This window comes from Cetorhinus maximus, chromosome 23 (genome assembly GCF_964194155.1).
Source record: "Cetorhinus maximus chromosome 23, sCetMax3.hap1.1, whole genome shotgun sequence".
Classification (NCBI taxonomy): Eukaryota; Metazoa; Chordata; class Chondrichthyes; order Lamniformes; family Cetorhinidae; genus Cetorhinus; species Cetorhinus maximus.
The window spans coordinates 36006897-36021519 of record NC_135901.1 but is presented as its reverse complement, the minus strand read 5'-3'; the positions used below and the strand labels follow the sequence as shown (position 1 = coordinate 36021519).

Below are 14623 nucleotides of genomic sequence, written 5' to 3'. Positions count from 1 at the left end.
GTCAAGTCAGGATGGTGTGTTACTTGGAGGGGAACTTGGAGGTAATGGTGTTCACATACACCTGCTACCCTGGTCCTTCTAGGGTGGAGTTTGAAGGTTTGGGAGATTCTGCCTAAGTTCTGGCCGAGTTGTAGAAATATAAATCCCCTCTGCTTCACCAATTCTGAAGAAGAGTCTCAAGGGCTCGAAATGTTAACTCTGTTTCTCTCTGCACAGATGGTGCCAGATATCCCTCTCCTTCACCTCCGTCTCTCACACTAATCTCTCTCTCCCCTGCACCCACTCCCATTTCTCTCTCTCTCTCTCATCTGCTCCCATAGAGGCTAGAGTCTTGTGTAGGCCCAGACCGGGTGGCTGGTTCTCTTCTCTGAAGGACATTAGTGAATCAGTTGGGTTTTTATGACAATCAGCAGCTTTCATGGTCACTTTTTCCTGGTGCCGGTCCCACAAATTACCAGATTCATTCAGCTCAATTTCACAACCTGCCTTTGTGTTTTTGTGGGTTCTCTCTCACTCCCTTTTTTCTGTTTTAAATCAATTTCACAGGGTATTAAAAGGGGAGGATTTGCAGGAAACTGAAACCAAACATCACATCAGGATCTGACGGAGTTGCCCAATGTATCGTAACCTGAATATCATTAGGTTTTGAACATGGAGGGAAAAGGCATTGTTCACAGTGGGGAGAAACTGTGGAATGTGGGGAATGTGGGAAGGGATGTATCTACCAGTCTCAGCTGGAAACTCATTGGCGCAGGCACACTGGGGAGAGGCCGTTCACCTGCTCCGTCTGTGGGAAACGATTTACTCAGGTATCCCACCTGCTGAGACACCAGCGAGTTCACACTGGGGAGAGACTGTGCACCTGCTCAGAATGTGGAAAGGGATTCACTCGGTCATCCAACCTGCTGAGACACCAGCGAGATCACAATGGGGAGAGACCATTCACCTGCTCCGAGTGTGGAAAAGAATTCACTACCTCATCCCACCTGCTGAGACACCAGCGAGTTCATGAGTCATGACAGTTATTGGATTTTGCTGTTAATCACATCCAGGACTGAACACTGTTCATTAGGGGCTGCTAATGTTAATATACTCCACATAAAAGTCAAATAAAACAGTTTAGTGTTAAACACAATGCGCTGAGTCTATTAATCCAGCGCTACCCAAACCTTTTCCCGGTGAAACCCCATTTTAATGTCTCAAACTTGGTGTGACCCTGGAGTGAAAATCTGGGGGTTACAGGAGATGTTGAGCAGGGAGGAGGCTTCAGACCGACAGTTTGGACAATCATTATTCTGCAGAGAGCACTTCAAGCAGCTAAATACTTGCTCTAAGCTCAATGGAAATTTAATATAATGTAAAGTCTACATTGTAAATTGGATTCATGTATAATTAACTCTTAATAATTCTCTTTATAACTCTATAATTCTTCACTAAATAAAATCTTGAAATTCCATTTCTGCATGTACAGGATATTTCATATACATGACTGCCAATTACACACACAAGCAGATTTTATCATAGTCACTGCAATATGGTTTCATTTATATTCAACAGAAGCTATTGGTGTGATGTACAGTCAGAAAGGTGTTTTCTCCTCTACAAACATTTTATGGCTCATAAAACTTTTCATAATCCTGAAAATATGCTTTTTTAAAAACTGTATATGTATATCTCTCAAATTTAGACTAATTTACACAAGCTTCAACCTGTCTGCAGCCTTTGACAAGGATGACCACACCATTCTGCTCCAACACCTCTCCACTGTCATCCAGCTGGGTGGGGCTGCTCTCTCCTGGATCCATTCTTTTCTATCTCATCATAGCCAGAGAATCACTTGAAATGTCTTCCCTTCCCACTCCCACAGTTACCTCTGGTGCCCCCAAAGTATCCAGCCTTGGCCTCCTCTTATTTCTCATCAACATGCTCGCCACAGTGACATCATCTGAAAACACAGTCTCATGTACAGTCAGTGCCCAGCTCTACCTCACCACTACCTCTCTCTACTTCTCCACTTTTGTTAAATTATCAGACTGTTTGTCTGATATCCAGTGGTGAATGTGCAGAAATTTCCTCCAATTAAATATTGGGAAGACTGAAGCCATTGTTTTCATTCCCGATCTACCAACTCCATTCCTCTCCCTGGCAACTATCTGAATGTAAACCAGATTTTTTGCACACGTGATGTCAGGTTTGACCCGAGATGCGATTCCAACTCGTGTGTGTGTGTGTGTGTGTGTGTCCCAGTGAGTTTCCAGTCACACTGATGATGTGAATCTTCCCCACAGACAGAACAGACAAACATTTTTCCTTCCATAATCAGAGGCTGATCATTTATGAATTCAGTGTTTCTATAAGATCTTGCAAGATTTTTGGCTTGATTTTCCCATCTGAAAATCCTCTCCCTCTAATCCCCTGTAAATAGAGTTTACAGAAGTGTTTACTGTCAGTACAGGATAGAAATTCAGAACAGACAATTCTAGTTTCTATGGAATATTCTTTCTCCTTTCATTCCCCCAAGTCTATAAACCCCTGTCCCACACATTCCTCCCCCTCTCTGCTCATTGTTCCAGATTTAGTGCCCAGTCACCTACTAATTCTTCTCTCCTCTCCAGATTCTCACGTTTCCTGTCCTTAAAGTGGTGGCTCAGGCTGTGGGTCAATCCCATTCCTTCACTCTAATTCTACCAAATAATTCAACTCAAAACAACAAACCATCTTTGATGACTTGATTAGTCATTTGGAAGTTTGGACAGAATCACCTTTTTCCCAACTGTGGCAAACAGAAAGTCCAGTAATTAATTTAGAGCTTCCTTCTCCCCAGGTCTGTTCCAACAAGCTGTGTGTATCCGAGTTACATTGATACAGAGTCACTCACTCAGTAAGTGATCAGGTCTCACTGAACTATGACACAAGCTGTGTCTATCTGAGTTCCATTGATACAGACTCACTCACTCAGGAAGTGATCAGATCTCACTGAACACAAGCTGTGTCTATCTGAGTTACATTCATACAGATTCACTCACTCAGGAAGTGATCAGATCTCACTGAACACAAGCTGTGTCTATCTGAGTTACATTGATACAGACTCACTCACTCAGTAAGTGATCAGGTCTCACTGAACTATGACACAAGCTGTGTCTATCTGAGTTATATTGATACAGACTCTCTCACTCAGTGAGTGATCAGATCTCACGACTATGACACAAGCTGTGTCTATCTGAGTTACATTCATACAGACTCAATAAGTGATCAGGTCTGACTGAATTACAACAACAAATGCAACAACTTATATTTATATCGAGCTTCTAACGTAATACATTGTCCCAAGAAGTTTCACAGGGGCATAAGGACATATTAGGTCAGATGACCAACTGCTTGGTCAAAGAAGTCGGCTCGAAAGAGTGTCTGAAAGGGGGAAAGTGAATTAGAAAGCTGGAGAGATTTAGGGTGGAAATTCCAGAGCTTAGGGTCCAGACAGCTGAAGGCCCGGCCACCAATGGTAGAGTGATTAAAATCGGGGATGAAGGGCATCCCGTAATGGTGCTCCATGTATGTGGGCCCCATAGCCCAGGCTCAAAGCCAAAATCTGAACTTTGGGACATAGTTTGACTGTCCCGGGTCTCAGAGAAAAACAATTCGCCAAATAAACATCTTGTAGGATATTGGTTTATTGATACCATAAGAAGTTTGGAACAGTTGAGTCCTCCTGTGTACTCGATGGAGATTGACATTAACAGAGTTAAAATCCTCTGGATTTCAGTGTCAGAACAAGAACATGTTTTAGCAAAAACAAAAATATATAAATACTGAAATACTAAACAGAACAAACCTGGGGAAATAAACAGCAGGTCAATCACCATTAGAAAGTGATAAGTTAGTGGTCACTGTTTCAGGTGGGACTCCTTCAGAATGAACACTTACCACCACCAGCACCAACCCCCCTCCCCCATCCCCCTCCCTGTGAACTGAACATTCCTTCACCCACTCATCCACCCATTGCACATCCACCCAATGGTTCCCAGCCTGGATTGATATTCAGCATGAACCCAGTGAGAGGGCGAGCTCGCCCACGGGATGTCAGAATGGACAAGAGCTGGAAGTGGTCCCAATCAATACATTTTTTGTGTCATTGTTAAACACAGGAAACTTAATATTTTGTCAAACCTCCATGTGCACACCCTTGGTGAATTATAATTTCTCACCCAGTCCTTTCCTCTGGTTTCAACATGGTGCATCCTGTGAGGGTTCAGCAGAGGTAGAGACAGGCTGCTCGGGAGATGGGGACAGAGTGTCGGGAGATGGGGGCAGAGTATCAGGAGATGGGGGTAGAGTGTGGGGAGATGGGGCAGTGTGTTGGGAGATGGGGGCAGAGTGTCGGGAGATGGGGGCAGAGTGTCGGGAGATGGGGGGCAGAGTGTCGGGAGATGGGGGCAGCGTGTCGGGAGATGGGGGCAGAGTATCAGAGATGGGGGTAGAGTGTGGGGAGATGGGGCAGAGTGTCGGGAGATGGGGGCAGAGTGTGGGTAGATGGGCAGAGTGTCGGGAGATGGGGGCAGCGTTTCGGGAGATGGGGGCAGCTTTTTGGGAGACGGGACATGTATACTATACACGTTGCTCATCTTCATAATTCACAACCCTATTCCTGATGTTCATGAGCTGCTTCACTTTCTTTCCCATTAATTCCATTTGCTGATCTATCAGTAATGGACTTGCTGCCATCTCGAACAAAACTGTTTTCACCACTAAGGCTCTGCTGGTATTTAATAGTCTCCATGACATCATCGCACTGGGACTGGATGACATCATAAGAGTCCATTGTTTCTTAATGACCCACATCAATAACAAGAGGAAATAGTAATAAACCTGAGCACATTATCTAGGCTGACACTCCAGGGTGACATTGAGGGACTGCTGCACTGTCAGAGACAGCATCCTTCACATGGAACTTGTGGAGGCTCTGGTCACAATCTTCCAATCCTCCTGATGTAGTAGTGGTGTCAAAGGACTGACAGATTGTAAATGTTGCACCCCTGTTCAAAAACACAGCAATTCCAGGACAATCAGCTTCACATCAGTGGTGGGGAAAGGCTGGAGACAATAATCCCGGAGAAAATCGATTGGCAATTGGAAAAGTATGGATTTTTATTTCCAGCATTTTCTGTTTTTGATAGCGATGCCTTCCCTGAATCGCAAGGTGAACAGAGGATCTCTGGGAGGAACAGGGAGCTGGGACTTGTCCGTGAGAGTAAGCAAAGGTATGAGAACTGAAAGAATCTCGAGTAAGAAAGGGGAAAAGACCCAAAAAAGGGGCAGTCAGTAACAGGACACCAATCAGTCTCATCCTGGAGAAATCAAGGACTTAACATACTGCATGTTTGAAACAAAGCTGATTTATTTAACATCAAGATGTTAAACTCCAGCCCAGTTACAGGGATTATTAACATCAGCAGAAACAAACCCCAACGGAACATGGATGTGATTAACAGTGACAGTAAAAGCCGAATTGAGCACATTAACGGGAACAGAGGGTAAACAGAAATTATTTCTGCTGGTTAGGCAGTCTAGGAATAGGTGGTATAGTTTAAAAGTTAGAACCAGACCCTGAGTATAATTACATAGGATACATGACACAGAAACAGGCCATTCGGCCCAGCCAGTCCATGCTGGTGTTTATGTTCCACAAGAACCTCCTCCCATTTATCCTGATCTAAATCTACCATCTTAACCATCTATTCCCTTCTCCCTCTTGTGCTTGTCCAGCTTCCCCTTCAATGATATTAGATGCGATTCCACCATTGGGCAACACTTACTAAAGAATCCTGAAGTAAAAGTTCAGAATCTTGTTGTAAACTAATTTGTGATGAGTTCCTGAATTGTGGGGAAAGATCAGAGACAGCGGTTCTTAAAGGGACACTGCAGCCCCGAGAACACAACCAGCAATAGATCCAGAATATTAAGCTCCAGCCCAGTAACAGCGATTCTTAACATCAGCAGAAACAAACTCCAACTGTCAGAATGAACATGGTTCAGTCCTGGATGTGATTAACAGCAGCAATAACAGCAGAATCCAAACTCTGAGGTCACTTGTGAACTCGCTGGTGTCTACGCAGATGTGGTGACTGAGTGAATCCCTTCCCACATTTGGAGCAGATGAATGGCCTCTCCCCAGTGTGAACTCGCTGGTGTGTCAGTAAGTGAGATGACTGAGTGAATCCCTTCCCACATTTGGAGCAGGTGAATGGCCTCTCTCCAGTGTGAAGTCGCTGGTGTACAATGAGGCTGAATGAAGACCTGAATCTCTTTCCACAGGAAGTACAGCTGAACGGCCTCTCCTCAGTGTGAATTCGCTGGTGCTTCAGCAGGTCAGAGGACCCAGTGAATCCTTTCCCACACTCGGAGCAGGTGAACGGCCTCTCTCCAGTGTGAACTCGCTGGTGTCTCAGTAGACTAACTGCTTGATTGAACCCCTTCCCACAATTAGAGCAGATGAACGGCCTCTCTCCAGTGTGAAGTCGCTGGTGTACAGTGAGACTGAATGAAGACCTGAATCTCTTTCCACAGGAAGTACAACTGAACGGCCTCTCCTCAGTGTGAATTCGCTGGTGTACAGTGAGATGGAATGGAGACCTGAAACTCTTTCCACAGGAAGTACAGCTGAACGGTCTCTCCTCAGTGTGAATTCGCTGGTGCTTCAGGAGGTCAAAGGACCGAGTGAATCCTTTCTCACATATAGAGCAGGTGAATGGCCTCTCCCCAGTGTGAACTCGCTGGTGTGTTAGCAGGTGGGCTGACCGAATGAATCCCTTCCCACAGTCGGAGCAGGTAAATGGTCTCTCCCCAGTGTGAACTCGCTGGTGTGTCAGCAGGTCAGATGATGTAGTGAATCCCTTCCCACACTCGGAGCAGGTAAATGGCCTCTCCCCAGTGTGAATTCGCTGGTGTGTCAGTAGTTGGGATAAGTGAGTGAATCCCTTCCCACATTTAGGGCAGGTGAATGGCCGACCTTCAACATGAACTCGCTGGTGTCTCAGCAAGTGGGATAACTGAGTGAATCCCTTCCCACACCGAGAGCAAGTGAACGGCCTCTCCCCAGAGTGACTGCGTCGATGTTTTTCCAGCTGGGATGGGTAATCGAATCCTTTCTCACACTCCTCACATTTCCACGGTTTCTCCATGGTGCAGGTGTCCCTGTGTCTCTCCAGGTTTGATGATCACACAGAGAACACGTACTGTTTCTCCCCGCTGTGAATGGTGTGATGTTATTTCAGGCTGTGTAACTGGTTAAAGCTCTTCCCACAGTCAGTTCACTGGAACACTCTCACTCGGGTGTGTGTGTGTCTCAGTGCTTTTCCAGTCACACTGATGTTTGAAATATTTTCCCACAGACAGAACAGACAAACATTTCTCCCTCCACATTCAAAGGCCGATGATATTCAGGTCCTGATGAATCGAGTGACTTTGTCAGAACTTGATGTGATGTTTGGTTTGAGTTTCCCGTCTGCAAATCCTCCCCTTTAATTCTCTGCAAAAGGAGTTTACAAAAGTCATCACTGTAAGAACAGGATAGAAATTCAGAACAGACAATTCTCGTTCCTGTGGAACATTTTTTTCCTCCCTTGTTCCCCGAAAGCTACAAATCCCCGTCCCACACACTCGCCCTCCTCCCTGTGCTGAATTCCAAACAGAGTTTTGGACAATTTTTTTCTGTATCTTTTTAAACAAATTTGTGCAACTGGAGATAACAATATCTCTGATCATTCACTTCACTCATTACTCATGACAAAAGATTAATCTGAAACCCCCTGTCCGACCATACAGAATAGCAGACATTAATCTTGTGTCCAAAACATACTGCGTGGTGATTTAATGAGTGATTGTGAAGGTGGTTTCTCCAAACCTCCCAGGGTTTCCTTCCTTCCTTCTCTCCCTCTCTAACTAAGTTAAACCTAGGATCAGTCTCATGACCCATTCTGGTTCCTGCTTCTCTTCCTGATGACTAATTAACTCCAATTAAACACTGAGAAGACTGAAGACACTGTTTTCAGTCCCTGCTCCAATCTCCATTTCCCAGATACCAACTCCATCCCTCTCCCTGGGAACAGTCTGAGATTAAGCCAGTCTGTTCACAACCACAGCGTTACATTTGATCTCGGGATAAGCTTCTGACCTCATACCTTTGCCATCACTAAAATTGCCTGTTTCCACCTCTGTAGCCTCCCCCTGTCTCAGTGAATCTGCTGCTGAAATCCTCACCCCTGCCGTTGTTACCTCCAGACTCGACTATTCCAACACATTCCTGGCTGGTCTCCCACATTTTACCCTCTGTAAATTTGGCACTATCCAAATGTCTGCTGTCTGTGTCTTCACTCACAGTGAGGCCCATTCCCCTAACACCCCTCTGCTTCCTGACCTGCCTTGGCTCCCGGTCAAGCAACAGCTCGATTTTAAAATTCTCATCCTTGTTTTCGAATCCCTCCATGGCCTCGCCCCTCCCTATCTCTGTAATCTCCTCCAGCCCCACAACCCTCTGAGATATTTACACTGCTCTAATTCTGTCTTGTACATTCCCTATTTTAATCACTCCACCATTAGTGACCGTGACTTCAGTTGCCTCATCACCAAGCTCTAAATTCTCTCCCTACAGCTCTCCCTCCGTCTACCACATTTTCCACCTTTAAGACAACACAGTATTAATAAAAAGAGACATTCTGTCAAAACTTTTTATCTTGTACTCATCAGGTCAGCTGCAAGAATACCAAATTTCAAAGATTATCAGTCAGGCTCATAATGTGTCTCACTTACACTTGCTAGAAGCCATACATATTCACACATCGGGACCTGTCCTCTGCAGGCAGAAGGAACATGTCCAGCTTTGGGGCCTTGTGTTGAATTAACATAGAAACACAAAAAATTGGAGCAGGAGTAGGCCTTTCGGCCCTTCGAGTCTCCTCCGCCATTCAAATGATCATGGGGGCTGATCCTCTATCTCAACGCCTTACTGCCGTGCTCTCCCCATATCCCTTGACTCCTTTAGAGTCCAGAAATGTCTCTATTTCCTTCTGAAATAAATTCACTGAAATGGCCTCCACAGCTCTCTGTGGTAGGTAATTCCACAGGATCATCACCATCTGGGTGAAGATGTCTCTCCTCATCTTGGTCCTAAATGGTCTACCCTGTATCCTGAGATTGTGACCCCTTGTTCTACACAACCCCCACCACCATCCCCCCACCCCAAGCCAAAGGAAATATCATCCCTGCATCCAGTCTGTCCATCCCTGTCAGAATGTTATACATTTCAATGAGATCCCCTCTCATTCTTCTAAACTTCAGTGAATACAGGCCTTGTTGGTCCAATCCTACCATCCCAGGAATCAGTCTGGTGAACCTTCGCTGCACTCCCTCTGTGACAAGTATATCCTTTCTTAGGTAAGGAAACCAAAATTAGACACAAATCCTCCAGGTGTGGTGTCACCAGGGCCCTGTACAGCTGCAGAAAGACATTCTTGCTCCTGTGCTCAAGTCCTCTCGCAATGAAGGCCAACATATCACTTGCCTTCTTCACTGCTTGCTACACCTGCTTGCTTGCTTTCAGTGATTGGTGCACAAGGACACCCAGGCCCCTTTGAACATCAACATTTCCCAATCTATCACCATTTAAATAATACTTTGCCATTCTGTTTTTTCTACCGGAGTGGATAACTTCACAATTATCCATGTTATACTGCACCTGCCATGTATTTGTCCATTCACTCACTTTGAGTCTAAATCACTTTGAAGCCTCTTAACACCCTCGTCATCACTCACATTCCCAAGTTTCGTGTCTTCAGCAAACTTGGAAATATTACTTTTGGTTCCCTCATCCAAATCATTGGTATACATGGTGAATAGCTGGGACCCAAGCACTGATCCCTGCGGTAAATCACGAATCACCGCCTGCCACTCCGAAAAAGACCCACTTATTCCGACTCTCTCTTTCCTGTCTGCTAACCAATTCTCAGTCCACGTCAATATATTACCCCAAATCCCGTGTGCTTTAATTTTACACACTAATCTCTTATGTGGGACTTTATCAAAAGCTTTCTCAAAATCCAAATGCACCACATCCACTGGTTCTCCCTTACCTATTCTGCTAGTTACATCCTCAAAGAACTCCACATTTGTCAAACATGATTTCCCTTTAATAAATCCATGTTGACTTTGTCTAACCCCGTTGATATTTTCCAAGTGTCCTATTATCACATCCTTTATAACATACTCTAGCATTTTCCCTACTACCAAGGTCAGGCTAACTGGTCTGTAATTCCATGTTTTCTCCCTCCCTTCTTTGTTAAATAGTGGGGTTACATTTTCCACCCTCCAATCTGCTGGGACTGAACCAGAATGTACAGAGTTTTGGAAGAGGACAATCAACGCATCCACTATTTCCATGGTCACATCCTTTAGTCCTCTGGGATGTAGATTATCGAGCCCTGGGGATTTATCGGTTTTCAGCTCCATTAATTTCTCCAGCACTATTGTTTTAGCAATACTAATTTCCTTCAAGTCATCCTTCTCACTGGACCCTTGGGTCCCTCGTATTTCTGGGAAGTTATTTTTGTCTTCCTCCGTGAATTTAATTGCTTTGTCATTTCCTTGTTTTCTATTATAAATTCGCCCGTTTCGGACTGTCTTTACTAATTTTTTTCTTTATATGTACTTAAAGAAAAGCCTGGGGGACAATTGCTCCCTGGTGTATTATCCATGGCAATGACCAATCAGAACTGACTGGCCAACCAATCAGCACCCTTTTCTCATGCAGTATAAATTGTTGTTCCCTTTGAAATTCGCTATTCTTGTGCCTGCCCTGAAGAGCGCAAGTCGAAAAGTTTTGGGACCATGCCGGTTTTCTCAGTAACACTCCAGCTCTGTACAACCAAGCGACTATTTGAGACTCTCCTTAAAACTATTGGCCCAAGCTTTTGGTCACCAACCCTAATATCCCCTTATATGTCTGGGTGTCACACTTTGTTTTATAATTTTCCTGTGAAGCTCACTGGGATGATTTATGATGTTAATAGAAATTATTGTTGTTTCTGACCGTTACCCTGATTTCCTGTTTTACAACAACCCATTGATCTCACACCAAACTCTATCTCAGATTTATTGTCCCTCCTTCAGGTCATTCATTCGGGTCTGCGGCTTCTGTAAACATGGCGGTCACGCATGCGCTCTGCTGCTCATTGCCCCCTACAAAGATGGCGGCCATCACCTCGGGCCTATTTCCGGAGAAAAGCCTCAGCTGTCGTTCCGCTTCGTGAAACGCGGGACCGATGGCTTCTTATTGAGGTTTTGGGGCCCACACCGTGAGTTTATGAAGCCTCTCAACCCACCCACCGGCCCTATTTTTCTTCACGCGTTTATTTTCGGCTCTGAATCCCAACTCAGTCTTTGTAAAACGTGCATTTTAAATCCACTCGCAAGACCTCGTTTACCTTCCGTCCGCACAGTCTGCGCATGCTCCAACTCTTAATGATTGACGACAGCTGCGGACCAATAGGTGGAGGGGGCAGGACTGGAGGACCGAGCGTGGGCGGCTGATCCTCCAGCCAATCGGAGTAAATTAGGGGCGGTGCCAGGCTGGAGCGAAGCATGCGCAGTACGGGTGCGGGAACGGGATGAAGGCGGTCGAATTTCAAGTTCTGTTTGAAGTTAAACAACTGCAGATCATGAACTCTCTCCTCCATCCTCACCCCCCTCTTCGATCCCGTTTTTTCATATTTATTATGTATATTTTTTAACATATTTTTCTTTTCCCACCTATTTCTATTATTATTTTAAAAATTTATTTCCATCCATTGTTTTATTCCAGGCGTTTAGCCCATTTCGACACCTTCCCCCACCCCACCCTCACTAGGGCTATCTGTCACTTGCTCATTCTGCATTACCCCCTACACCTCAACCCCCTCCGATGGCACCTTCCCATGCAGCCGCAGAAGATGCAACACCTGCCCCTTTACTTCCAACCTCCTCACCGTCCAAGGGCCCAAACACTCCTTTCAATTGAAACAGCACTTCACTTGCACTTCGCTCAATTTAGTCTACTGCATTTGCTGCTCCCAATGCGGTCTCCTCTACATTGGAGAGACCAAACACAGATTAGGTGACCGCTTTGCGGAACACCTTCGGTCTGTCTGCAAGCATGACCCAGACCTCCCTGTCGCTTGCCATTTCAACACACCACTCTGCTCTCATGCCCACATGTCTGTCCTTGGCCTGCTGCAATGTTCCAGTGAAGCTCAACACAAACTGGAGGAACAGCAGCTCATCTTCCGACTAGGTACTTTACAGCCTTCCGGACTGAATATTGAGTTCAACAGCTTTAGATCATGAACTCTCTACTCCATCCCCACCCCCTTTCCGATTCCCCCTTTTTCCAATAATTTATATATATTTTTCTTTTACTTTTCCCACCTATTTCCATTATTTTTAAATGTATTTCCATCCATTGTTTTATCTCTACCTTTTAGCCTATTTCGATCCCTTCCCTTCACCCCACCCCACCCCCTCTAGGGCTATCTGTCCCTTGCTCATCCTGCTTTCTACCCTTAATGTCCTCATTAGCACATGTCTTAGCTAATATCACCACCGTCAACATCTCTTTGTCTATGACATCTTTTGGCAATCTCCACCTATCACTGGCCCACTATCCAGCTCCACCTGTTCCCCCCCCCCCCCCACCCCCTTAAACCAGCTTATATTTCACGTCTTTTCTATTTTTCCTTAGTTCTGACGAATAGCCATTCGGACTCGAAACGTTAACTGTATCCCTGTCTGAAGATGCTGTCAGACCTGCAGAGTTTTTCTAGGTATTTTTGTATTTGTTCAAGTAAATCTTTTTAAGAAGTTCCATCTTTCAAAACCTTGAGAACAGGCTGAAGAAAGGTACTTAATTTGAAGAGTAAATGTTAAAAAGTAAAGTAATCTAATTGCCAGAATATATAACTCTACTCCAGTTCCAGGGATTATTAACATCAGCAGAAACAAACCCCAACTGTCAGGTTAAACATGGTTCAGTCCTGGATGTGATTAAGAGCAGCAATAACAGCAGAATCGAAACCCTGCTGTCACTTGTGAACTCGCTGGTTTCTCAGCAGTTGGATGATCAGTTAAATTCCTTCTCACACACGGAGCAGGTGAATGGCCTCTCCCCAGTGTGAACTCGCTGGTGTGTGTCCTGAAGATGATGGTTTTCCCGCACACCCGCTGCCCTTGTATTCTGGCTGGAGTGGGCTTTGAGTTGGGATGATTCTGTCAACATTCTGGTTGAGTTATAGATGTGCATCGTCCATTTCCCATGCCCCATCTTTCTCTCCTCCCACAGAGACCAGAGTCATGTGAAGGCCCAGACTGGGTGGCAGGTTCCCTTCCCCGAAGGACATTAATAAACCAGTGTTTTTATGACAATCCAGCAGCTTTAATGGTCACTTTTCCCCTGTGCCGGCTCCACAAATTACTGATTCATTCAGCTCAATTTCACAAGCTCCCTTTGTGTTTTTGTGGGTTCTCTCTCACTCCCTTTTTTCTGTTTTAAATCAATTTCACAGGGTATTAGAAAGAGAGGATTTACAGTCGAGAAACTGAAACCAAACACCACACCAGGATCATCATATTTTGAACATGGAAGGAAAAAGCACCGTTCACCGTGGGGAGAAACCGTACACATGTTCTGTGTGTGGATGAGGCTTCATCCGATCATCTGACCTGTTTAAACACATGCGCCATCACACCGGGGAGAAACTGTAGTAATGTGGGGATGGTAGGAAGGGATTTAGTTACCTTTCTAGGCTGGAAACTCATTGGCGCACTCACGCTGGGGAGAGGCCATTCTCCTGTTCCGAGTCTGGGAAGGAATTCACTCAAATATCCACCCTGATGACACACCAGTGAGTTCACACTGACAAGAGACCGTTCAGGTGCTCTCAATGCGGGACTGGGTTCAGACAATCATCTAACCTCACTGTGCACCAGCGCATTCACAGTGGAGAGAGAGCATTCCCTTGATCTGAATGTGGGAAGCGACTCACTCAGTCATCGAGCCCCCTGAAACACCAGCGAACTCACGAGTAAGGACAGGGAATAGATTTTGCTGTTAATCACATCCAGGACTGAACCATGTTCATGGTGGTCTGTTTCTGCTTATGTTTCGAGTCTGAATGACCCTTCTTCAGCTTGTTCTTTTTCTGCCGACATGGACATGATGGATCGAATGGCCACCTTCTAGGTAGTAAATATTTCTATGTTTTGGTATTTCAGTGTTTAAAAATGATGAGACTTTTCTTGTATGCTTGCATGTGTTTGCTCAATAAAATCTCTGGCGGAGAGGGATTAAGAGTTTTCAGTGTGGGATAGAAGTCATATGGGTCAACAGCAAAGCAACACATCTCAAATCAGAGCAGAATAGACAACAGGTACAAAATGACTCTCCCACCTTTAGTTTATTTACTCGTTCCATTACCATAGTTTTTGTCCTGTATCCTCATCCCTTTTGTTATTTCAGCTCTCCCGAATTCATCCAATCAGAAACCTTCTCTTTTGTTCTCCTCCCCTCCCCTCCTTTCTCCTGTCTGTGTATTTTCCTAAA

At 45.1% G+C, this 14623-nt stretch overlaps 2 protein-coding genes across 2 annotated transcripts in view; both read right to left on the bottom strand.

Moving 5' to 3' along the window:
* The window catches only part of LOC144697978 (uncharacterized), a 608842-nt gene that overhangs the window by 313267 nt on the left and 280952 nt on the right, over positions 1–14623 (bottom strand). The gene's annotated exons all lie outside the window — the stretch shown is intronic.
* On the bottom strand, positions 5378–11466 carry LOC144697478 (uncharacterized). Its single transcript, XM_078569458.1, has 2 exons — positions 11252–11466; positions 5378–7525 (listed from the first exon to the last, which is right to left on the bottom strand). The coding sequence occupies exon 2, from the start codon at positions 7176–7178 to the stop codon at positions 6084–6086; it is 1095 nt and encodes a 364-aa protein (XP_078425584.1). The 5' UTR covers positions 7179–7525; positions 11252–11466; the 3' UTR covers positions 5378–6083.